At 35.0% G+C, this 27811-nt stretch overlaps 2 protein-coding genes across 2 annotated transcripts in view; one reads left to right on the top strand and one right to left on the bottom strand.

Annotated features, from left to right (window-relative positions):
* The window catches only part of LOC129273254 (aminopeptidase N-like), a 31944-nt gene extending 25525 nt beyond the window's left edge, over nucleotides 1-6419 (top strand). Inside the window, exons 17-19 of the mRNA XM_064107265.1 lie at nucleotides 197-337; nucleotides 1703-1784; nucleotides 2920-6419. Coding sequence (XP_063963335.1) covers nucleotides 197-337; nucleotides 1703-1784; nucleotides 2920-3075 — 379 coding nt within the window. The 3' untranslated portion in view covers nucleotides 3076-6419. The remainder of the gene's footprint in view (nucleotides 1-196; nucleotides 338-1702; nucleotides 1785-2919) is intronic.
* Nucleotides 6420-11453: 5034 nt separating this feature from the next.
* LOC135156103 (aminopeptidase N-like) lies at nucleotides 11454-26483 on the bottom strand. The gene is made up of 10 exons (XM_064107266.1): nucleotides 26308-26483; nucleotides 25231-25322; nucleotides 23494-23630; nucleotides 22298-22501; nucleotides 20864-20946; nucleotides 20058-20198; nucleotides 18468-18635; nucleotides 17536-17676; nucleotides 16089-16170; nucleotides 11454-14953 (listed from the first exon to the last, which is right to left on the bottom strand). The coding sequence occupies exons 1-10, from the start codon at nucleotides 26442-26444 to the stop codon at nucleotides 14798-14800; spliced, it is 1341 nt and encodes a 446-aa protein (XP_063963336.1). The 5' UTR covers nucleotides 26445-26483; the 3' UTR covers nucleotides 11454-14797.
* Between the last annotated feature and the right edge of the window lie 1328 nt (nucleotides 26484-27811).

Raw genomic sequence — 27811 nt, 5'->3', positions numbered from 1 at the left:
AATTGTATTTGAGCTGATAATTTCCGAATTCCTTATACTGAATTTGCATTATTAACAAGCATAGTATGGTAATGATATTGATTTCAAATGAAATTGCAGTTCTAATAACAGACAGTGTCTGGTGGAGGAGGGATGAAAGAAATCTGATTGAATAATTTTGTTTATTTGTTTAATCCCCATTCCTATCATGTTGTAGATATCTGGATTACTCCTTAGATAGTGATCTTGTGCGTAGTCAAGATTCATCTACAGTCATTGTCACTGTGTCAAGGAACTACATAGGACGTTCAATTGCTTGGGATTATCTGCGGTCAAACTGGGATACCTACTTGAATTAGTAAGTAAAAAAGTAGTAGTAAGTAAAAAAGTAGTAGTAATTCCATTAACAGTAATAATAATGCATAAACATAAATTTGTATAATGCAGCTTTTATATATAGTTAGCTGCGCTTGTTCAGAGCTCTTACTTTTTTTACTTAATTCTACGTGTTCACAGTAGTAGGAGTAATACAGGGGCCGCGGAATGGTTTTCAAAGTGGGGGGGGGGGCTGACCATGCAAAAAATCACAATCATATGGTCATTTTTACGTTTTTGTACACGGTTTTTGAAAATAGTGGGGGGCTGAAGCCCCCCCAGCCCCCCCGCTTCCGCGGCCCCTGTAATATTAGTAATAATAGTTATACCAGTAATAGGTTTGCACAAGTAGTGGTATGGTACGTGTTAGCAGCAGCAGTGTTCAATATTGATAGAAGAAGTAGTAGCAGTAACAGTGATTTTGTTATTTAATAATAACAAGGCAAAAGCAATTTGTGTCTCGCCCACTTATGAAAATAACCAGAAATATCGTGATTTGCGAGGGCACGCAACATAATTGTATCGAAACTTCATTGTGAAATGGCTGGGATGGAATAACACTTGTCATAAGATTCTTGCACTTAAACTTTAATGTTGACCTGAAAATGACCTTTGACCTTACCATGTGACCTCCGACTGCAGCATAACATGCAGGTCGCCTAAGTACATCTACCATCCAAGTTTGGTTGAAAAGTGACTTACGGTTGCGGAGTTAGGTGTCATAAGAGAGTCTTGCATGTAAACTTTAACTTTGACCTGAAAATGACCTTTGACCTTACCATGAGACCTCCAAATGCAGCATAACATGCAGGTCCCCCAAATCCATCTACCATCCAAGTTTGGTTCAAAAGTGACTTATGGTTGCGGAGTTAGGTGTCATAAGAGAGTCTTGCATGTAAACTTTAACGTTGACCTGAAAATGACCTTTGACGTTACCATGTGACCTCCGAATGCAGCATAACATGCAGGTCCCCCAAGTTCATCTACCATCCAAGTTCGGTTGAAAAGCGACTTACGGTTGCGGAGTTAGGTGTCATAAGGTTTATGACGGACGGACGACATTTGGATCCCTAAGTCTCGCCTTCACCTCTGGTGGGCGAGACCAAAATGAAGAATGCAGTTGGAATGTATTGTGTAAGCTGAAGAAAGAAGAATACAAGTTTTAGATTTGAAATATAAAATACAAACAAGATTTAAAAAAAACATTGAAATAATTATATTGATTGAAATAAATTGCATTGATTCCTTTTTAGCACTTTGTGTCTCATATTCGGCTAGAGTGGTAGAATATACCTTCATGTCTCATCATAAACTTTCGTTTATCTTGTGTCGTGTCTGTTTATCACAGTTATCGTACAAGTCCAAGTAGTTTAGGTTATATTGTCTCTGAGGTTACAGAAGATTTCAATACTGAACTGGAACTTGAAGAGGTATGTTAAAAATAACTTTCGCTTAACTTTAAACAATTTATTTATTTACCAAAGGAAGAAACTATTCAATACAATACATGATGTTCCATGAAGAAAACTAATTCACTGCTTTGGATTGTGATTCACAAATGTCATTTACTTTCCTCATTTTAACTTGATACACTTCTTACATCCCTATGTGAAATGGTTTTATTCTATGGGTTCAAGGGGAATACAGCCTTTTTTATTTTTATTTTCAAATTACTTGTATTGTTTATATGTGATTTGTTACTCAAAATCATGAAAACCCAATAAAAACTATTAAAAAAAAATTTGTGTTGGAAAGGAGAAAAAAATCAATAAAATAGAATGGTGAAAGTTGAAAGAAATCGGACAAGCAATAAGAAAGTTATGGCTGCTTTAACATTGAGATCCCTACGGAAGGGGGTGGCACATTTTCCTGAGGAAAAATTTGGCAAGCAAAAATAAAGGATTTTAACCCCCAAAATAGAATATTTCATCCAGAACAAAATTGACAAGCAAAAAAAAGGTCTTCTCTTTCAAAAGGTGGCACACTTCTGTTTTAATGGCATGTTTACATTACAAATTTTGATTGTGCCCCTCAAAGGAGGGGGGGGGGCATGGGCCGGCTTTGTCCCTAAGACTGTAGATTTCAAATTGGTAACTAGGTAAGTAAATGACAAGGGACATTTGACAACTTTCCAAAAGGCCATGTACTTAATTATCACAGGATTTTTGGTTTTTGCCAAGTATCCATTACCAGGTAGTATATTGTTTTATGTCCTCATGAAAGAAAAGAAGTAAGAAGAAAGAAGTAAAACTTTTGAAAAAAAAAAAAATCACATTTTAGGTATTTCATGTAATGGAGTAAATGGAAGAGTAGTCCTTGCCTTACATCACTATGACATCACATATGCAGCCATGGATAAAGTGATTACCAATTTTTACAACTTTTAAAAAATTCATAACTTTCTTATTGCTTGTCCGATATTCATTTTGTTGTTCAAACTTTCATCTATCAACTTGTCTGATTTTTATTTTTCCTCTAAAATTAAGTTTTTTTATGGGTGGGAATCCCCATTAACTCATTTCACTTTTTTCTTCCCCTCTTTTCAAACTTCATACGTAAATACAGGTTATTGCTTTCAGAGAAGGCAAGGATCTTGGTCCAGCTACACGTGCATATGAGCAGGCGATAGAGGTTATCAACACAAACATCGCATGGATGAAAAGCAGTGCAACTATAGTAGCAGAATGGTTTGAAGATGCAGCTCCTCCTATAGGAGAATAAACAGGCTAGAGAGCAAGCGCCCTCATTGTCTTCTTTCTGCCAATCATCATCTTCGTCTCCTCTCTTTCTTTCTCTCTTCCCTTTCTCACTGCTTCTTTAAAGGGGTATTCCAGGCTGAAATTCATCCAGCAAAATGCTGCAAATTTCATTAAAATCTGATATGATATAATGAAGAACTTGGATTTTAAAGTTTAGCGATATTTTGTGAAAACAGTTACATGCACCACGTCATGAATATTCATTAGGAGGGGTGATGATGCCATATCCCCACTTTCCTTTTTATGTTATGAAATCAAAATTACTTCATAGTTTCATACATGTGTGCATAATATATCTCCCTTGTGACAAAATAAGTTGCATATATGAATATATTAAACATTAAATCAGTTGTCAATCAAATTCTTTCATTCTTGTTGACAATATTTGAATAAATGTAATATTATATAATAAAATACAGAATTAGTGGGGATATGACATCAACTGCTAGCTCATTGGATATTTATAAAAACATGCTTAGAACTTTTTCACCAAACTAATGCTAAGCTTTAAAATGTCATAACTCTGATAATTCCTTGTCCGATTTCGATGAAATTTGCTGAATTTTGCTTGTCGGATTTTACATAATCTGTTCAAATCATACTATTTTCATCATGGAGTACCCTGTAATAATCACGATTGAACTGATACACTACACAGTGATTGATAATTCAAAAAAAATATTCAACAAAAACATTTTTTTTTGCATTAAAACTATTTTTGTGAATTATCTAAAATTATCAATTCATATTGATATTGGTATCTTTCAGTTCAACTTCAAATTGGCCTTGAAGTATAGCCCATTCATAGGCTAAGTGTTTTCATGTGTATAGGCTTTTTGTGATCAATCAAATTGTGCTTGTGGAAGTGTCGTGGTGTAGCGGTTCTGACTCTCGCCTTGTAATCAGAGGGTCGTATGTTCGAATCCCACCATGGCCTAGCTTCCATTGGTAAGGCGTCAATCCACAATTTGCTACTCTCCACCAAAGTGTTTAATGGGTACCCGGTAGGATGCGAAAGCCTACGTAGTATGCCTAGCAATTGAGTCTTGGAACTCTTGTTGGAATGCTCCCCAGGGAGTTGAGAAGGTGCATGCGTTGTATGCCGGCATGCAAGGATCCGATGCCCGGGGTTAATACTATATCTGTAAAGCGCTTAGAAACGTTGTTCCGATGTATTAAGAGCTATATTAATGCGGAATATCATTAAAATTATTACTTTGCAAATTATTGTTATCACGCATCCATCAAAGAAAGGATTGGAATGCTTTAAAATAAATTTTTGTTTTCTTACTGTGATGTACTCTAATTTCCGTAGCCCTTTAAAAAGGCTTTGTGATAATAATACTACTCTTGTTTTTGTATATATACATGTAGTGCAAATTACAATGAAGTCTCTTAGTACTGAAATAGACATGCAAATAAGTTTTAAAAAATCAATTCTTTTTCTGAATTTGTTCAATTTGTTACAGCAAAACATATGAAGTAGCCCCATGGTCACTCTGGACTATGGGAAAAAAAAGAGCAAATAGTTTACAATTGGTCACATATAAAGTAGTAATATTAAATGCAGGTTTTGAGACATTTGTTTTGTGTATACTGCAGAAGGTGTGGAAGGCATAACAGGGAATTTACAACTATAAAACTAAAAGAGCGTCCCTCTTGTTCAAAACTTATATACGATGTTATTTTATCACTTATGGGTTTAAAATATATCATCATATGCTTTAAACTTTTGCCTAAAAATGTACCATTGCTTAAAATGACTGTACAATATTGACTTTTTAGCACCTTTTTTTTCTTTGACATTTCTTATACAATTATGTTCATGTGGGATCAACTTATCATTAACTCCTCGTTCACCAATCCACGATTACGTACCAAAAAGTGTGTGTATCATATTAGCTTTGTAAGTACTATTTTCCCTTCTTTTCTGTTTCATCTAAATACAAGGTAACTAACATTTCACATTCCTTAGAAAATAAGGATGTTTTTTCTTCATTAACAATTGACAGTGTTAAGTTCATATCTTAACTAGTTCGCAGAAGCAATTTAAGTTATAAACAACATTCCACCTGTGTGTAGTATATGAAATCCAATTTACATGTATCACATATTACTGTAGAGATAGCTCACTAAAAGAGAAGTTATTTAAGTGATTTGACAAAGGAAGACATGAACAAAGAATTGCAATAGCTATGTCTATGTAATTAAATGTATCATAGTAGTATCATAATGATTATTGTACAACGCCTACTTAGCTTGTTGTACGCGAGCAAATGGGAGGCTGAATGTCAAACATTCGTACCGTTGCACAAAAGACGTACCATCCAAAATGTACCGTCCAAAATGTACCGTCCAAAATGTACCGTTGCACGGCTTTAGGAGGTGACGTCACAATACGGTTTAAATCATTGCGCTCAGTAAAAATGAACAATACGCGTATTTATAAGCCAGCTGGCTAAATGCGCAAGGCCCAAAGTCGAGTCATGTGCGCTTGTGGGATTTTGCTTTCTGCTTTCGGCATTTTTGCTCCCTTTTCATAGATTACTATAGGGATAAACTCTTGTTTTTTCATATTTTCGCTCAATTCCGAGGCGTTGTACAACACAAATAGCGAATATTCTTATTCGTGCAATGGTGCGAGATTTTGCATTCGGTGAAAGAAAGAAACGCTCTATTCAACTCGGCTAACGCCTCGTTGAATAGAGCATCTTTCTTTCACCTCATGCAAAATCTCGCACCATCGCACTCATGCCTATTCGCTATTTGTATACTATCACTGAAATAGTCTTATTCTGAATTAAAAATTTCAATCTACTTTGTTTTAGCATATGAATTATTTATTTCTTACCAATTTGTTTAAAGGGTTAGGTTGATTAAGTATTCACCATTTGAACAGCATTTTGTCTCTCTGTACTACGCAATGCAATGGAAATGACTACAGAAAAATCTCGCTAACAATTTGGCTAATAAATTCAAAAGTAGATTCTGCAATGAAAACCTGAAAATTGTTATGAACTATTTATTGTGAATGGTTATTATAATGAATACTGTGTATGTTTATGTATTGTCCTACCTGTATTCAACAATATTACACTAGGTATGTGAAAATACATCTTCTTTAGTAATTCTAACTGAAATATTTCCTTGATACATATTAGTGTAAAATTTTCAATATATGGAATATTGTAAAATAGTAAAGTTTTGTGATTACAAGTCAATTATTTTTCTTGAGAGTTTGCATTGATTGTATGAATTACAATGGATGAATCATTTTAAAGTGATTTTTTTAAAGAATGACAAATTAAAATGAATTATTGTGTTTACTGTTATTATTCATTGGGTGGAAACTTTGTAATGGGGTGAATAATGAATGTAAAGCAGACTTATTGTGCAATTAGTGGTTGATATTACCAGTAACGTTTAATCTCAATCAAATATATATTTCTGGGATGGACTTGGCCTTTTAATAATGGTTCCAATTTGATGATATCCCTACCCTATCCCAAATAACCTTTTAACAATCAAAATACATAGTTCTTTTAATAAACACATGGAAAAATAGTTAACATTAAAAAGTAATCAGCTATCTACAGTCAAATATTTTATTTAGAATCAAGAAATATATGTACATATTTACAGATAACATCTGTTTTCATAATTGATAAACATACAAACTTCAATAAATACTCAGTAATACAGTTCTCTGATCAGTATAAACTCTGAAGTTTCAGGTTTGGAAAGCATAATAGTTATTGAGCACTGGACTTTCGATTCAAATTACTCCCAACTCATCTCCCCTCTTTTTTTTTTTTTTTTTTTTTGGGGGGGGACTTTGGGCATATTATAAACACTGAATGCAAGTATACTCATTAAAAATGGAAATATTTTCTGAACACAGTTAAGTGAATACTCTGGAAGCGGTTTTACAGAGTGTTGAATGGCTGGTCAGTTTATACCTCTGTTGTATCAAGTAATTTGGAAAAAGAGTCCTGGTTTATGATCCACATAGAAATCTTCTGATTAAGGCTAAGGTCACACCCCCCCCTAAAATTCGCCAGCTCAGCGACCGGGCATCAAATTTTTAGCCGATTTCGCCCAAGCACCGAGCGGCGGCCATCCGGGCACCACTGGTTTTGGGGCATCGCTCCAGGCTGTTGAGCGGTCACCAGCCGCTCAGAGATCGGTCAATGATCTCGCAGCAAATTCAAGATTGGTGATTACTTAAAAATAAGGTTGGTGGCCGGTGGGAGACCGCCCGGGAATCGGCGGGTTGTCAGCCGATCACTGCTCAGATGCCAAACAGAAAAGTTTCCTCTGATTTGGCCTTAAGTAATAGGTAATCAATAGGGCACTGCTCGGTCACTGATAAGTCTTTGCAGCCAGCTTGACTTCTACAAAAATCGTTGGGCGATGCATAAATTCCTATTCCAGCGGCGCCCCAAGCAGGCTACTAAGGTGGTCGGTCGCCACTCTGAGTTGTGACTGAAGCCTTAGCTTTGTGACATGACCAACTCAGCTTCATCAGAGCTTTGCACGCTGAATATAACAAGTGGAATGCCTCTGGCCGTCTCACCTGCATCACGCGATTCAATATAGCAGCAGTGCTGATTTTGAAAACTACTATAACTCGCACAAGATGTTCAGTGATACTTGGTTACTCTTATTTCCACGTTTTATGAACTAGACCAATACACTTATAGAGATATGATGGCAATTCAACAAATACCCCCCACGTGGCCAAAGTTCTTTGACCTTACATGACCTTTGACCTTGATCATGTGACCTGAAACTCGCACAGGATGTTCAGTGATACTTGATTACTATTATGTCCAAGTTTTATGAACTAGACCAACACACTTTCAAATTTATGGCTGTAATTCAACAAATACCCCAATTTGGCCAAAGTTCATTGACCCTAAATGACCTTTGACCTTGATCATGTGACCTGAAACTTGCACAGGATGTTCAGTAATACTTGATTACTATTATGTCCAAGTTTCATGAATCAGATCCATAAACTTTCAAAGTTATGATGGTAATTCAACAGATACCACCAATTCGGCCAAAGTTCATTGACCCTAAATGACCTTTGACCTTGGTCATGTGATGTGAAACTCATGCAGGATGTTCAGTGATACTTGATTAACCTTACGTATAAGTTTCATGAACTAGGTCCATATATTTTCTAAGTTATGATGACATTTCAAAAACTTAACCTTAGGTTAAGATTTTGATGTTGATTCCCCCAACATGGTCTAAGTTCATTGACCCTAAATGACCTTTGACCTTCATCGGTGACAAGTCATTGAGAATGTACATGGCAAAAAACACGAATTCCATTTCACATAGGTAAATTCAATGAATCTTCACATAAATGTAATGAACCAAAATGGATTTTCCATTTTGATTTACTGGTATTGATTGTTGTAAGCAATTGAAGAAATAAGGATTTCAAAACTTTTATTGGTAAATGTTTGTGAGCAAAGGCATCGATGTAGAGTCGATCGATGCCTATCAGTGAAACCTTAAACAAGCAGTTCCTCGAGAAGTAGTTATGACATTCTGTGAATGCAAACCAATTATTTTGTGTGCCTTGTAATGCTTGAATTGTATAAATAAAGAACATTTGCTCGCTTTAAATATCATAAAACAAAATACCAGAATAGAAATTTAGGTATATATATATATATATATATCTCAGTTATGTGATTTCGATTGTTCTACCAAAGCGTGAAGACAGTGAGCCATGGGACTTGTTAATGCAGGGTATTGTGTAGCTGAATGGTTTCTCATACATGTACACTGTTGGTTAACCCATTGGATACTTATACCAGGTGCTCCATGTACAAAGCCAATATGAATTTCAGAATTTTTGATAATCGCTTGACTCCGTACATTTTTGGAGCTGCCAATTAATGTACACAATATTAAGACCACACAGAGTCAACCACACTTGTGTATTCACAAGAGTTTAGAATGATTCTAATATACCCTATAAAGCAAAAGCTCAACACAGAATGACAACCCATGTACATAAATGTATGTATACTTTATGTAGAAGTCCACCAACAATATCATTTTGCTGTGGTGCTCATGCTCCATGTGTTATCATATCAAAAATTTAACCCATCAATTCCATTTTTGTCTCACCTGCATAGCAGAGTGAGACTATAGGCGCCGCTTTTCCGACGGCGACGGCGGCGGCGGCGTCAACACCAAATCTTAACCTGAGGTTAAGTTTTTGAAATGACAGCATAACTTAGAAAGTATATGGACCTAGTTCATGAAACTTGGCCATAAGGTTAATCAAGTATTACTGAACATCCTGCCTGAGTTTCATGTCACATGACCAAGGTCAAAGGTCATTTAGGGTCAATGAACTTAGACCATGTTGGGGGAATCAACATCAAAATCTTAACCTAAGGTTAAGTTTTTGAAATGTCATCATAACTTAGAAAATATATGGACCTAGTTCATGAAACTTATACGTAAGGTTAATCAAGTATCACTGAACATCCTGCATGAGTTTCACATCACATGACCAAGGTCAAAGGTCATTTAGGGTCAATGAACTTTGGCCGAATTGGTGGTATCTGTTGAATTACCATCATAACTTTGAAAGTTTATGGATCTGATTCATGAAACTTGGACATAATAGTAATCAAGTATTACTGAACATCCTGTGCAAGTTTCAGGTCACATGATCAAGGTCAAAGGTCATTTAGGGTCAATGAACTTTGGCCAAATTGGGGTATTTGTTGAATTACAGCCATAAATTTGAAAGTGTGTTGGTCTAGTTCATAAAACTTGGACATAATAGTAATCAAGTATCACTGAACATCCTGTGCGAGTTTCAGGTCACATGATCAAGGTCAAAGGTCATGTAAGGTCAAAGAACTTTGGCCACGTGGGGGGTATTTGTTGAATTGCCATCATATCTCTATAAGTGTATTGGTCTAGTTCATAAAACGTGGAAATAAGAGTAACCAAGTATCACTGAACATCTTGTGCGAGTTATAGTAGTTTTCAAAATCAGCACTGCTGCTATATTGAATCGCGTGATGCAGGTGAGACGGCCAGAGGCATTCCACTTGTTATATTCAGCGTGCAAAGCTCTGATGAAGCTGAGTTGGTCATGTCACAAAGCTAAGGCTTCAGTCACAACTCAGAGTGGCGACCGACCACCTTAGTAGCCTGCTTGGGGCGCCGCTGGAATAGGAATTTATGCATCGCCCAACGATTTTTGTAGAAGTCAAGCTGGCTGCAAAGACTTATCAGTGACCGAGCAGTGCCCTATTGATTACCTATTACTTAAGGCCAAATCAGAGGAAACTTTTCTGTTTGGCATCTGAGCAGTGATCGGCTGACAACCCGCCGATTCCCGGGCGGTCTCCCACCGGCCACCAACCTTATTTTTAAGTAATCACCAATCTTGAATTTGCTGCGAGATCATTGACCGATCTCTGAGCGGCTGGTGACCGCTCAACAGCCTGGAGCGATGCCCCAAAACCAGTGGTGCCCGGATGGCCGCCGCTCGGTGCTTGGGCGAAATCGGCTAAAAATTTGATGCCCGGTCGCTGAGCTGGCGAATTTTAGGGGGGGGTGTGACCTTAGCCTTAATCAGAAGATTTCTATGTGGATCATAAACCAGGACTCTTTTTCCAAATTACTTGATACAACAGAGGTATAAACTGACCAGCCATTCAACACTCTGTAAAACCGCTTCCAGAGTATTCACTTAACTGTGTTCAGAAAATATTTCCATTTTTAATGAGTATACTTGCATTCAGTGTTTATAATATGCCCAAAGTCCCCCCCCAAAAAAAAAAAAAAAAAAAAAGAGGGGAGATGAGTTGGGAGTAATTTGAATCGAAAGTCCAGTGCTCAATAACTATTATGCTTTCCAAACCTGAAACTTCAGAGTTTATACTGATCAGAGAACTGTATTACTGAGTATTTATTGAAGTTTGTATGTTTATCAATTATGAAAACAGATGTTATCTGTAAATATGTACATATATTTCTTGATTCTAAATAAAATATTTGACTGTAGATAGCTGATTACTTTTTAATGTTAACTATTTTTCCATGTGTTTATTAAAAGAACTATGTATTTTGATTGTTAAAAGGTTATTTGGGATAGGGTAGGGATATCATCAAATTGGAACCATTATTAAAAGGCCAAGTCCATCCCAGAAATATATATTTGATTGAGATTAAACGTTACTGGTAATATCAACCACTAATTGCACAATAAGTCTGCTTTACATTCATTATTCACCCCATTACAAAGTTTCCACCCAATGAATAATAACAGTAAACACAATAATTCATTTTAATTTGTCATTCTTTAAAAAAATCACTTTAAAATGATTCATCCATTGTAATTCATACAATCAATGCAAACTCTCAAGAAAAATAATTGACTTGTAATCACAAAACTTTACTATTTTACAATATTCCATATATTGAAAATTTTACACTAATATGTATCAAGGAAATATTTCAGTTAGAATTACTAAAGAAGATGTATTTTCACATACCTAGTGTAATATTGTTGAATACAGGTAGGACAATACATAAACATACACAGTATTCATTATAATAACCATTCACAATAAATAGTTCATAACAATTTTCAGGTTTTCATTGCAGAATCTACTTTTGAATTTATTAGCCAAATTGTTAGCGAGATTTTTCTGTAGTCATTTCCATTGCATTGCGTAGTACAGAGAGACAAAATGCTGTTCAAATGGTGAATACTTAATCAACCTAACCCTTTAAACAAATTGGTAAGAAATAAATAATTCATATGCTAAAACAAAGTAGATTGAAATTTTTAATTCAGAATAAGACTATTTCAGTGATAGTATACAAATAGCGAATAGGCATGAGTGCGATGGTGCGAGATTTTGCATGAGGTGAAAGAAAGATGCTCTATTCAACGAGGCGTTAGCCGAGTTGAATAGAGCGTTTCTTTCTTTCACCGAATGCAAAATCTCGCACCATTGCACGAATAAGAATATTCGCTATTTGTGTTGTACAACGCCTCGGAATTGAGCGAAAATATGAAAAAACAAGAGTTTATCCCTATAGTAATCTATGAAAAGGGAGCAAAAATGCCGAAAGCAGAAAGCAAAATCCCACAAGCGCACATGACTCGACTTTGGGCCTTGCGCATTTAGCCAGCTGGCTTATAAATACGCGTATTGTTCATTTTTACTGAGCGCAATGATTTAAACCGTATTGTGACGTCACCTCCTAAAGCCGTGCAACGGTACATTTTGGACGGTACATTTTGGACGGTACATTTTGGATGGTACGTCTTTTGTGCAACGGTACGAATGTTTGACATTCAGCCTCCCATTTGCTCGCGTACAACAAGCTAAGTAGGCGTTGTACAATAATCATTATGATACTACTATGATACATTTAATTACATAGACATAGCTATTGCAATTCTTTGTTCATGTCTTCCTTTGTCAAATCACTTAAATAACTTCTCTTTTAGTGAGCTATCTCTACAGTAATATGTGATACATGTAAATTGGATTTCATATACTACACACAGGTGGAATGTTGTTTATAACTTAAATTGCTTCTGCGAACTAGTTAAGATATGAACTTAACACTGTCAATTGTTAATGAAGAAAAAACATCCTTATTTTCTAAGGAATGTGAAATGTTAGTTACCTTGTATTTAGATGAAACAGAAAAGAAGGGAAAATAGTACTTACAAAGCTAATATGATACACACACTTTTTGGTACGTAATCGTGGATTGGTGAACGAGGAGTTAATGATAAGTTGATCCCACATGAACATAATTGTATAAGAAATGTCAAAGAAAAAAAAGGTGCTAAAAAGTCAATATTGTACAGTCATTTTAAGCAATGGTACATTTTTAGGCAAAAGTTTAAAGCATATGATGATATATTTTAAACCCATAAGTGATAAAATAACATCGTATATAAGTTTTGAACAAGAGGGACGCTCTTTTAGTTTTATAGTTGTAAATTCCCTGTTATGCCTTCCACACCTTCTGCAGTATACACAAAACAAATGTCTCAAAACCTGCATTTAATATTACTACTTTATATGTGACCAATTGTAAACTATTTGCTCTTTTTTTTCCCATAGTCCAGAGTGACCATGGGGCTACTTCATATGTTTTGCTGTAACAAATTGAACAAATTCAGAAAAAGAATTGATTTTTTAAAACTTATTTGCATGTCTATTTCAGTACTAAGAGACTTCATTGTAATTTGCACTACATGTATATATACAAAAACAAGAGTAGTATTATTATCACAAAGCCTTTTTAAAGGGCTACGGAAATTAGAGTACATCACAGTAAGAAAACAAAAATTTATTTTAAAGCATTCCAATCCTTTCTTTGATGGATGCGTGATAACAATAATTTGCAAAGTAATAATTTTAATGATATTCCGCATTAATATAGCTCTTAATACATCGGAACAACGTTTCTAAGCGCTTTACAGATATAGTATTAACCCCGGGCATCGGATCCTTGCATGCCGGCATACAACGCATGCACCTTCTCAACTCCCTGGGGAGCATTCCAACAAGAGTTCCAAGACTCAATTGCTAGGCATACTACGTAGGCTTTCGCATCCTACCGGGTACCCATTAAACACTTTGGTGGAGAGTAGCAAATTGTGGATTGACGCCTTACCAATGGAAGCTAGGCCATGGTGGGATTCGAACATACGACCCTCTGATTACAAGGCGAGAGTCAGAACCGCTACACCACGACACTTCCACAAGCACAATTTGATTGATCACAAAAAGCCTATACACATGAAAACACTTAGCCTATGAATGGGCTATACTTCAAGGCCAATTTGAAGTTGAACTGAAAGATACCAATATCAATATGAATTGATAATTTTAGATAATTCACAAAAATAGTTTTAATGCAAAAAAAAATGTTTTTGTTGAATATTTTTTTTGAATTATCAATCACTGTGTAGTGTATCAGTTCAATCGTGATTATTACAGGGTACTCCATGATGAAAATAGTATGATTTGAACAGATTATGTAAAATCCGACAAGCAAAATTCAGCAAATTTCATCGAAATCGGACAAGGAATTATCAGAGTTATGACATTTTAAAGCTTAGCATTAGTTTGGTGAAAAAGTTCTAAGCATGTTTTTATAAATATCCAATGAGCTAGCAGTTGATGTCATATCCCCACTAATTCTGTATTTTATTATATAATATTACATTTATTCAAATATTGTCAACAAGAATGAAAGAATTTGATTGACAACTGATTTAATGTTTAATATATTCATATATGCAACTTATTTTGTCACAAGGGAGATATATTATGCACACATGTATGAAACTATGAAGTAATTTTGATTTCATAACATAAAAAGGAAAGTGGGGATATGGCATCATCACCCCTCCTAATGAATATTCATGACGTGGTGCATGTAACTGTTTTCACAAAATATCGCTAAACTTTAAAATCCAAGTTCTTCATTATATCATATCAGATTTTAATGAAATTTGCAGCATTTTGCTGGATGAATTTCAGCCTGGAATACCCCTTTAAAGAAGCAGTGAGAAAGGGAAGAGAGAAAGAAAGAGAGGAGACGAAGATGATGATTGGCAGAAAGAAGACAATGAGGGCGCTTGCTCTCTAGCCTGTTTATTCTCCTATAGGAGGAGCTGCATCTTCAAACCATTCTGCTACTATAGTTGCACTGCTTTTCATCCATGCGATGTTTGTGTTGATAACCTCTATCGCCTGCTCATATGCACGTGTAGCTGGACCAAGATCCTTGCCTTCTCTGAAAGCAATAACCTGTATTTACGTATGAAGTTTGAAAAGAGGGGAAGAAAAAAGTGAAATGAGTTAATGGGGATTCCCACCCATAAAAAAACTTAATTTTAGAGGAAAAATAAAAATCAGACAAGTTGATAGATGAAAGTTTGAACAACAAAATGAATATCGGACAAGCAATAAGAAAGTTATGAATTTTTTAAAAGTTGTAAAAATTGGTAATCACTTTATCCATGGCTGCATATGTGATGTCATAGTGATGTAAGGCAAGGACTACTCTTCCATTTACTCCATTACATGAAATACCTAAAATGTGATTTTTTTTTTTTTCAAAAGTTTTACTTCTTTCTTCTTACTTCTTTTCTTTCATGAGGACATAAAACAATATACTACCTGGTAATGGATACTTGGCAAAAACCAAAAATCCTGTGATAATTAAGTACATGGCCTTTTGGAAAGTTGTCAAATGTCCCTTGTCATTTACTTACCTAGTTACCAATTTGAAATCTACAGTCTTAGGGACAAAGCCGGCCCATGCCCCCCCCCCTCCTTTGAGGGGCACAATCAAAATTTGTAATGTAAACATGCCATTAAAACAGAAGTGTGCCACCTTTTGAAAGAGAAGACCTTTTTTTTGCTTGTCAATTTTGTTCTGGATGAAATATTCTATTTTGGGGGTTAAAATCCTTTATTTTTGCTTGCCAAATTTTTCCTCAGGAAAATGTGCCACCCCCTTCCGTAGGGATCTCAATGTTAAAGCAGCCATAACTTTCTTATTGCTTGTCCGATTTCTTTCAACTTTCACCATTCTATTTTATTGATTTTTTTCTCCTTTCCAACACAAATTTTTTTTTAATAGTTTTTATTGGGTTTTCATGATTTTGAGTAACAAATCACATATAAACAATACAAGTAATTTGAAAATAAAAATAAAAAAGGCTGTATTCCCCTTGAACCCATAGAATAAAACCATTTCACATAGGGATGTAAGAAGTGTATCAAGTTAAAATGAGGAAAGTAAATGACATTTGTGAATCACAATCCAAAGCAGTGAATTAGTTTTCTTCATGGAACATCATGTATTGTATTGAATAGTTTCTTCCTTTGGTAAATAAATAAATTGTTTAAAGTTAAGCGAAAGTTATTTTTAACATACCTCTTCAAGTTCCAGTTCAGTATTGAAATCTTCTGTAACCTCAGAGACAATATAACCTAAACTACTTGGACTTGTACGATAACTGTGATAAACAGACACGACACAAGATAAACGAAAGTTTATGATGAGACATGAAGGTATATTCTACCACTCTAGCCGAATATGAGACACAAAGTGCTAAAAAGGAATCAATGCAATTTATTTCAATCAATATAATTATTTCAATGTTTTTTTTAAATCTTGTTTGTATTTTATATTTCAAATCTAAAACTTGTATTCTTCTTTCTTCAGCTTACACAATACATTCCAACTGCATTCTTCATTTTGGTCTCGCCCACCAGAGGTGAAGGCGAGACTTAGGGATCCAAATGTCGTCCGTCCGTCATAAACCTTATGACACCTAACTCCGCAACCGTAAGTCGCTTTTCAACCGAACTTGGATGGTAGATGAACTTGGGGGACCTGCATGTTATGCTGCATTCGGAGGTCACATGGTAACGTCAAAGGTCATTTTCAGGTCAACGTTAAAGTTTACATGCAAGACTCTCTTATGACACCTAACTCCGCAACCATAAGTCACTTTTGAACCAAACTTGGATGGTAGATGGATTTGGGGGACCTGCATGTTATGCTGCATTTGGAGGTCTCATGGTAAGGTCAAAGGTCATTTTCAGGTCAAAGTTAAAGTTTACATGCAAGACTCTCTTATGACACCTAACTCCGCAACCGTAAGTCACTTTTCAACCAAACTTGGATGGTAGATGTACTTAGGCGACCTGCATGTTATGCTGCAGTCGGAGGTCACATGGTAAGGTCAAAGGTCATTTTCAGGTCAACATTAAAGTTTAAGTGCAAGAATCTTATGACAAGTGTTATTCCATCCCAGCCATTTCACAATGAAGTTTCGATACAATTATGTTGCGTGCCCTCGCAAATCACGATATTTCTGGTTATTTTCATAAGTGGGCGAGACACAAATTGCTTTTGCCTTGTTATTATTAAATAACAAAATCACTGTTACTGCTACTACTTCTTCTATCAATATTGAACACTGCTGCTGCTAACACGTACCATACCACTACTTGTGCAAACCTATTACTGGTATAACTATTATTACTAATATTACAGGGGCCGCGGAAGCGGGGGGGCTGGGGGGGCTTCAGCCCCCCACTATTTTCAAAAACCGTGTACAAAAACGTAAAAATGACCATATGATTGTGATTTTTTGCATGGTCAGCCCCCCCCCCCACTTTGAAAACCATTCCGCGGCCCCTGTATTACTCCTACTACTGTGAACACGTAGAATTAAGTAAAAAAAGTAAGAGCTCTGAACAAGCGCAGCTAACTATATATAAAAGCTGCATTATACAAATTTATGTTTATGCATTATTATTACTGTTAATGGAATTACTACTACTTTTTTACTTACTACTACTTTTTTACTTACTAATTCAAGTAGGTATCCCAGTTTGACCGCAGATAATCCCAAGCAATTGAACGTCCTATGTAGTTCCTTGACACAGTGACAATGACTGTAGATGAATCTTGACTACGCACAAGATCACTATCTAAGGAGTAATCCAGATATCTACAACATGATAGGAATGGGGATTAAACAAATAAACAAAATTATTCAATCAGATTTCTTTCATCCCTCCTCCACCAGACACTGTCTGTTATTAGAACTGCAATTTCATTTGAAATCAATATCATTACCATACTATGCTTGTTAATAATGCAAATTCAGTATAAGGAATTCGGAAATTATCAGCTCAAATACAATTAACCCTAGGAAATTAGGAGAGAGGCAAGCTTGTGATGTAATGATAGTTGCCTGATTGTATCGGTATTAGATCACATCATTTTGCCTTTCCCTCGTGCCTAATTGAGGATTGATCAGCGTGCAATATTGTAACCATATTGCTAAACATTCCCTGCAATTGGAGGTATGCATCATACAAAAGAAAGACAATATGCTGACATTATTGATCTCAAGAAAACATTCAAATACTAGTACATCCTTTTAATATTTTGGGAAACAACACAGGTTTGTACTTTACATTACTCTAACGGTGCCGGTTCATCGGTCTAAGGGAATAAACTATGCTCTACACTATCAATATCAATTAGTTGCATGTGGCAACACAATAAATTCATTAAAAGTAAAATTATCTTAATTAGAAAAAAATCATCTTTATTAGTATGTGCCGATTTGGTCTTAAGTACTTCTGGGAGCATTTCATAAAATCAGTCAGTTATTTTCACTTACATGTACTTTTGTTAGAAGCTACCAAAATCCTTGCATCTGATTGGCTCAGAACAAATTTGTCTTGTGAAAATCACCGACTATATGTTCAATGAAACACTCCCCTGACATACCTGCTTAGAATCCAGGGTGCCTGAGAGTAGGAAAGAGCCACAAGCCATTTGATTTTCTCTGAGGGATCCGTGGTTTCTTGATACTTTCTCCAGCCAAACTCCCATTCCACCTGCCCCCCTTCTTGGATACCGTATCTGTATACCACGCTCTTCAAGTTCGGGGAGATGCTAAATAATGAGGAGAAAATACAAGATTTATATTGCTACTTCTCGATAAATAATAATAATGTGATAGCAAGTTCTTATACAGTAATTACGTCTTCCTTGACACTTCTATTGCTCTGTGATTATGGTTCTGGCTTTAGTGCAGATGCCTTCAATGTGCTTTACATATATGGAATCTTATATAGGATTTCAAAAGTTACCCATTTTTCTACCTGGGTTGGGGGTGGCAAATGTAGATCACTGTCCTAGCAAAATGACACAATTAAGTGTCGCTGCAGTCTGCAGGATTCAATTATTGTTCCAGATTCCCTTTCACAAAACAAAAGTCACACTCAGTGATTGCACATTTCCAATAAACGACACAAAACTATGAAATAGCCTGCCAATTGACATAAGAAGTTCTCCATCTTTTACTGTCTTCAAATCGAAATTGGAAACATATATCTTCAATTAAGGAAATTGCTGTGTCCACATAGAGTTAAGAGCAAGAGCAGCTGAATATATTCATATAAAAGGTATGCTTTACAAATTTATGTTTATGTGTGTATGTATGATTTGTAAATAACAAAAATATATATATAAAATTCAAATTTGAAGGAAATGGGTAAAAATAATGTGAGAATAGTAGTACGAAGTAAAATGTGTGAAGTTCAAGAGAAGTATAATAGGATTCAAAATTGGGAGTATAATGGTAAGCTTTGATGGAGTAAATTAAATACAGGGAAGTATAAGAAAAAGCACAGTGGAAAGTGGGTAGTATAATGAAAAGTGTAATGTGGAGTTCATAAAGAGTAAACTGCTGGGAGCAGACGTGTTTAGAGCTAGGGGGCAAGGAGATGGCCATCCCTTTCAAGGATTCGAGTAATAAAAAGGAAAAGGGGGTAGGACTAAAAAAAACGAAGAGTAGTTTTAAAAAGAGAAGTCTGCCCTGTCAGAAAAAAGTAGGTTGATTAAGATAAACACATAAATCTTCCAGTTGGTTGAAAAAATATAAAGTATAAAACAAATTGGGATTTTCTACACCATTAGATGATATTTAAACAGAGCTGATGAATTCATTAAATATTACTGAGATCTTCCGTCTTGTATCTCTATATTCCCTTGATATTCAACTGAGGGAAAAATCACATCATGCTGTCACCCCCCCCCCCCCCCCCCCCCGTGCATACCCTGGTGCTGCCCCCGGGGGGAGGGAAGAGCAAAATGAAAAACCTAATGAAGAATTTAATGGAAAGCAAATGTGGGACAAAAGAGAAATGAAAATAAAGTGAAGTATGATATAATATTATAATCAAGAAGATGAGAAGTATAATGCCAAACATTATTGAGGGTTCAGAGGGAGGTATACTATATTAAAAGTGAAGAAACAAGTGTAAATATAAGCAAAACTTGATTTGAACTGTTGATCATTGGACTAAAGCTTACGGGTTAATTATGTAATCTGGTTCGTTGTCCACATTGTTTGCATCATCTGTCATGTATTGAGAGAACAGTGCAGAGGCCGTGTCCAAGCAATCTTGGTTGCGATATCTACATGACGTAGCAATTGCATTTTCTCGGTTAAATCTAATGAAAAAATATGATAATCATCAAATGAAAAACTTTTAGATTATTGAGTATGTTGGGGGGATTCCATAAAGTAGGTATATCTGACCCCCAATATGCAGGATCTTCCTGTAATGAATTCCGTCCCCTCTCTTTTTTTCATGTGAAAAGTTCTAATGCTCTCACAATATTACGGCTTGAATATGACATACTGTAAGATTAATTATTTTATGGAAATTTCCATCTATCATCATTGATCGATCAATATCAAATATTTCAATATCAATATGTTACATATCAATGAATTATAATAAATACAACATTTCTAATGCACCCTCAATCAATACCTCCTATTTATACTATAAATAGGAGGTATATTAATAATAAAACAGCTATATTGGTGTATCTATAGGTGCACATGGGTAAATATAGCAAATGCATAACAAAAATGAGTGAACATGATGTTTCAATTGTAGTAGATCAGACCCATATTCCAAGGCCTAAAGAATTTAAGTCGAAGGGATGAGGATTTTTTTTCTTCAATTAAAAGCCACAAAATCTCAGAAATGACAGGCATGTTCAGTAATTACTTAATTATATTAGATATAAAAATAACTAATCACATTCAGAGTGTATTTTCTATGATTGTGTAACTAAATGAAAAGATATTCCAGTAAGTGACTTACTGATCAAGATGCAGATCGTTTTCTGGATCATCAGTCCATCCGAGACTATCGTATAATGCTTGAACCTTATCACGCATATATCTCTGTCAATTCAATTTTAAAGGAGGGGAGAGATGGATTTAAGAAGGAGGGATGGATGATTGGGTCGTGCAGAGTATACAAAGTTGAGATTTGAGGAATAAAAAGGAGACACTCAGTCTCTTATTTCAATGCAGCGATTACACATCTTAGAAGTCTGTCTTAAATATATAAAAGCTGCTGCAAAACATGGGAAAGAAGGTGGAAAAGAAAAAGGAGAATAATAAGGAGGAGGTGGCAAATGAAAAGGGGCGGAGGAGAATGATTAGAAATAGATGGAGGAGGAAGAAAAAGAAAATAAGGAGAAGAAAGAATAGAAAAGCAAAGAAAATAAGGAAAGGATGAGAATTGGCTAATAGCAAAAATTTCAAGTCACAATACACAGTGAGCTCATAATTACAAAAAAGGGGATTAGAACGTTGTCTAATACCTAAGAAATTTCAGTTTGGGCTTCATGCTTGCATTATTTATTTAGGCCTTATGGGATGCTTAATCCTGTATGAAAAAAAAAGCTAAACTTAAAGGAGAATGAAACCCTTGAAACCAGCTGAATCCATATAAAAGAGAAAAATCAAAGAAACATATTGTTGAAAGTTTGAGGAAGATTGAATGAATAATAAGAAAGTTATGAGCATTTGAATATTGAGATCACTAATGCCATGTAGATCCTCCCATTGGCAATGCGACCAAGATCTGTGATGTCACACACGTACAACTCCCTTATTACTTTAGTACTTATTTCACTTATATTTTCACTTTTATAGAGTCTATCCATGGAGCTATTAAGATAGCTCTATGGTCTATCACAAGGTGAGGTGTTATCTTTATGAGATGACAAGTACAGAGGTTTCACAACATTATATCATTGATGAATCGTTTGTCATATGATTAGAATATGAGCAAAAAGAGATGTTTTGGGGTATATTTTCAGTGTCCAAAAGGGGAGAGTTGTTCATCTGTGACATCATAGATCTTGGTCGCATTGCCAATATGAGGATCTCCATAGCATTAGTGATCTCGACATTCAAATGCTCATACTCTTCTATTGCTAGTCCTATTTTACTCAAACTTTTGTTGATCTTATTCTTTGATTTTTCTGCTTTCACAAAAGCTAACTTGCTCCAAGAGTTTCATTCTCCTTTAAATTGCACTCTTTAGGACTACCCCCCTCAGCTTTTAGCTTCGCTTCAGCCAATAAAGAAAACTTTATAGATGGGGAAGTTTAACCCCCCCCCCCCCCCTCCATTCGACAATGCTGGATCCATCCCTGATATACATATATAAGCAAAATTGAATATTTTCTTAAGCAGGGGAAATCTTTTTTCTCTTTTCGACAATAGTCTTGCGGTATCCTACCTCTAATGGTCCATAACCATAGTATCTGCTAAACATATCTCTGATGTATGAGATGGCCCCAAGGGTTGCTTCCCAAGGTACGTAGCCCTCCTCCTGCTCCATGTAAAGAGTTAGATCAAGAGCAGTGGGGTAATCCACGCGTCCCACCCGGGCCAAGGTGAAGGCATCATTGATGAGCTGGGCACGGTTCTCTGTCGGGAGTGCCTTGGTATAGAGAGAGGACATTGAAAGATAGGATCATTGTAAATTCATTTTTTCCAGTAAGCATTTCAGGACAACTACACAATAAATAAACAATTTTAATATAACATTGTTTACTATATAAACCTCACAGTAGTTGTTTAAACAGTTAAAACAATTGTATAAAACCTTTTAAAAAAAGTTTAGTTTTTAATATTTAATTCTCAATAAATCAAGCATGGATGTTTGAACTGTTAAACAACTAGTGTAGGGTTAGTATTATAATAGTAAACAACGTTGTATAAAATGTTAACGTATTTACTGTGTATCCAACGTCACGTGACAAACACCCCTGACTCAGGTCGGTCTGCGATTCACAGTGGAGGACAACTCCACCAGAGGACAACTCTCCCAGTCAACTGTAAATGGACTATTCAAATTTGGAAGGGGTTGAAGTTGTCATAAACATAAAACCTCAGGAATTTCAGTGTGTAGCTGATTTTACATTGAACACTTCCAATGTTGTCGTGTGTTTCAATTGTATTTTTATTTAATTAAACACATCTCAGTTTCATTTGCTCATGTAAGGCTTTGATTCATATGATTGAAATGTTTACTACAGTTCCTTGGAAATACACTGTTTACATAAATGATTGTTTTTTATTAGGCATAGCATAAATAAACTCATAATATAAAATGTGATTCATTATGTCAAACCGCCTTATTAAAATTGTGATAGGCACAGTGTAAATAATGGTGATGCTACTTATTATGGAAATATTTATTACATTAATGGTGTGGTAATATTGATATGATAATAATAATGATAGTAATAATATTAGCAATAATAAAAACATAAACAGCAATAATGAAAATAATGACAAGTAGAATATACTCTACGGTCTACCTTTTTTTCAAAATCTGTTCATTTACTTTTTTATTCTTATATTCCCTTAAAGTATTTTTTTTTCAAAAAAACTACATCATTTATTTAATCTTCTTGAGAAGCATCTTACCGTATGGTCATCCATTAACTGTTGGCTGAGGCGAGCCCAATTGTCATCGTCATAATTTACTCGATAATAACCATACTGCTTAATGTTTACAAGAAACCAATCATCAGCAACCATAAAAGGTGAAACAGGTACAAGGGCTGTGAAAAGTTAGATATAAAAAAGGCGTATCACTCTAAATTACAAGGATTTGAAATAAATCCATTATGGCTATGAATAGTGACCATTCGATGTTGGGATTTAAGATTAATCCATAAATACTTAAATGCTAATAAATTTGGATTTAAAAATAAATTTTTAAGATTTACATTTAAATCTTTAAGGATTGATTTTGAATCATAACATCGACTAGTCACTATTCACAGCGGTAATGAATTTATTTTAAATCCCTGTCTTTTTAGAGTGTAAAAAAGACAGAATACAGACCTGTGATTCTGTGTATAAGGACATTCTCTGATATTATTATATATTACAAATTATTTTGATATACATAATTGATATAAATGCACAAGTGTTGAATAACAATCTGAATGCCCCATGCTATGGTTACAATATCAACGTGACGGAATTCTAAGTAGATAAGATCTTATAGAATAATTCATATTTTGAAGAAATACCTTGATTTTAAGAAAAATAGCTGACAAACTCATCTTTTTTACCTTATGCCATAGTATCAATGCAAATTCTTTTTTATTTTTACTTCATTTTATTCTATATATTTCTGCATACACATCAGTATCAGAATTTCAAAATATACAATATACAATGGTAATATATAACAAAACTGTAGTAATACCAGTAATATAAGCAGGGAAAATAAATATCAACAAGATCATGTATTATACATTTTTCAAAATAATAATTTTTAAAGGAATAGCATAAGCTTGAATTAATATTTGAAAATTATATCTATTGATTAATCCTTCCAATTTATTGAGCTTTATCTCATAGGGAATATATTTTAACATTGGTATTTGTAACAAAACCAATGTATTTAAACCATATCTGGTTCCAGGGTTGTTTAGTGTCATATCCATGTTTTATCCCAATGGAAACGTTGTTCAACTATATGCTTACGATGTTAAATTGAATCTTTAAAAGTATGTAAAAAAAGGTTATATTGTCTTCTTTCCATACAATTAAACTGCATGAAATATATGGTGTCAATTATAGAAACATTAGTAACCTGAAAAATAGGGTAAACGATGAGATGAGATATATTTCTAATTTAGTTTGAACTATTTTTCAGTGGTGTCTATGAGAGGGATGTGGTGGATTAAAGGGAAGTTAAAAGTTACGATTTTTCATTTGATAAAAAACATACATGTAAGAAGGGATGAATTAAAGGCTGGCATTCAGAAAGAAAAAGCTATTAAGTTGATTGGAGGATAACAACTATCGGATCAAAATTTAAGATTATTTTTATTGGTCAATATATGCATACACAGAAAATTGGTTTTAACATACATAATATATTATTCACAAAGATGAAACATACAATACATCATGTCGATAACAGAAAAGTGTACATAAAAAAAATAATTTATCAATAACTTTCTGCATACCCCTAAAAATTTATATTGCATGTTGTGTATGGTGATAAGATAAGCTGCTTTAACACCCCCATCCTAGTATATGAGGTATATATAATCATAAATATTATTAAAATGATTTAATTATAAAAATTTGCATTTCGAAACCATAATGCCGGTACTAGAATACCATTCTTGTCTTACATACTTGTCATGTTTGGTTCCATCCAGATATTCAAAGGTGTATCGAAATCAGGGTCCGTCTGCTGAGTGTAGGTGAGGTAAACATACCATTGGTATCTGAGAAAAATCAATGACATTGAAAGATGGTAATTTCTGTTAACAAATTCACAACTATTCACAAGATTCCTTCAGCGAACGAGGCATATGATCAGTAAATATAACTGAAAGATTTCCAGATTTTGAAGAAAATTATTATTTTTTTAATCCTTCAGCTCAAGGGGAGGCATTCATAATAAGACTTTTCAGACGTTTCATCCGACAGTGACCATGGTGAAAATGCTTCTAAGCCAACCAAAATCAAGGAAAGTGGTCGGATCCGACAACTTGTAAGCAGTGGCGGCGGAAGCCAAACAATTTAGGGGGGACCACCAAAATGTTTTGACAAGCAAAAAAAAAAAGAAGGTTATCAACCAAAATTTTAGGGGAGACCAACAATTTTTTGACGAGCAAAAAAAAAAAAAAAAAAGGTTATCAACTAAAAATTTAGGGGGGGATCGTCCCCCCACCTCAAATTTAGGGGGGGGGGACAGGTCCCCCCCGCCCCCCCCCCCCCCCGCTTCCGCCGCCTATGCTTGTAAGACAACAAATGTTGATGGAACGATCCCCAAGCGTTTGATTTTGTTTCTGTTTTTCCCCCTTTGGTTTAGGTGCAGACATTTTGTTTTGAGTTTTCATTTTATAGACTTGAAACAAATATAACATTAGAACATCATTCTATATACAATTAGACACAGACTGTGAAACATATGGATACAGGGACTGTTTGGTACTGTAGGTTTATCTCCTTTTCGTTGTCTCTGAATTATCCCTCCCCTTCACCCCCCCCCCCCCTCTTCTTCCTCTATCTCTATATTTCTCAACTCTACAGTCTCAAACTATACATTTCGCATCCATTCTTGTACCATTCTCCAGTTCGGTGGAAATGGATATTGCCGAGTGCCATTATAGCATTGTGGGGAATTTGAACCCTGAACCTCGTGGTTCAAACTCTGGGTACTTATCTATTGATCTGCATCTATATTTAAAGCAATTCCCAACTCACCCCAGATCGGTGTATCTATCATCGACCCCAGCATCAGGGTTGATAAGAAAGTGTTCCTGGGAAGCATTGAAATGAGTGTCGTTGAGGCGTCGGACATTGACCACTGGGTAACCCATCTGAAGAGTCCAAGTGTCCATTATCTTTTTAACATCATTATCACCAATATTTTTATCCGCCTGTGTGGTAGAATAAGGCAATGTAGCATGAAGTTACAGAAACATTCAAAATGGCAATTGACAATGTGTCTTGCTTTTGTTCCGGCGCTTCAGTCTCTTAAGAAGAACTGTAAACCCTGTTTGAAATTTTAAGCATTTTTTCAGGCCGTCACTCTCATTGTTAAAGTTTTGAAACAAGTTGTTTAAAGTTTTTCTTAAATGGAAGTGCATATTTGATCTTAACAATAAAAGGTGGGAATCTTATTGCTCATTGGGTTTTCAGTGTACCATTGATGTGACGTTGCGTTGGTTTCAATGTAAGGTTGTGCAACGTATATTATTTACAAATGATTTACTTTTCAAATAGAAATTAGTTTCAGTAAACAAATGCACCTTCTGTTGAAAAGAAATCGAAACGGTTTTGCATCTATACTCGGAGTGCAGGCATGTTAATCACATTTGGAAATAATTAGAGGACTGGATTAGGACCAAAACCAGTGAGACTCTACATTTTTCAGATGAAAATAAAATATTCGGATTTATCAGAAAAAACAATTGTGCACTTAATTGTATTTTCATTATAGTAAGAAAAACTGTATATGATTGTAAAATAAACAATACAATTCCTCTTTTCAGTATCATTAAATCCTCAATAAACAGTTATTACCAAAATGAGAAATACATTGCCCAACTAAATTTCAAACAATGCAGATGTGACAAAAGATGGTTTCGATTGAAAAATATCTTTATTGTTTGACTTCCACATGCAAAATTATGTTGTTACACAAGTCAGTTCATTGTTTATATCAATGATTGTATTATTCATTGTACTCTGTATACAGACCCTTTTTGAACAGATGTTCTGTTTGTCCTCACATCTCAATGCACCAAATATCTGAATGCAGATGCTAAACAAGCCGAAGGGTGGTGGTGGAGGGGGTTGAATGTTGGTGTGTATGTACATATTTTGGTCTTGGGGTAAAGATGTGCAAAACACATTTTTTGCATGTGTTGGAAATGGTGTTTCCATGGTAACAGTGTATTATGGCAAAAATAAGGTAAAAATCTTGCAGTTAGAACTACTTCCTCTGTTTTCATCCGATTCTAATGAAATTCGGCACACACATTGGTCTTGAGGTGAACATTGTCTAAGACACATTTTTGTGGGTCTTTCAGAAATCTCGTTGCCATGGTAACAACATATTATATGGTGAAAATTGGGGGAAAATTTACAATTCAAACTGCTTCATCAGTTTTCAATCAATTCACATGAAATTCGGCACATACATTGGTATTTAAGTAAAGATGTACAAGGCACTTTTTGTGTGTTTCAGAAATTGTGTTGCCAT

This window comes from Lytechinus pictus, chromosome 12, assembly GCF_037042905.1.
Source record: "Lytechinus pictus isolate F3 Inbred chromosome 12, Lp3.0, whole genome shotgun sequence".
Taxonomy (NCBI): Eukaryota; Metazoa; Echinodermata; class Echinoidea; order Temnopleuroida; family Toxopneustidae; genus Lytechinus; species Lytechinus pictus.
The sequence above is the reverse complement of the archived record's forward strand: the minus strand, read 5'-3'. Positions and strand labels throughout refer to the sequence as shown.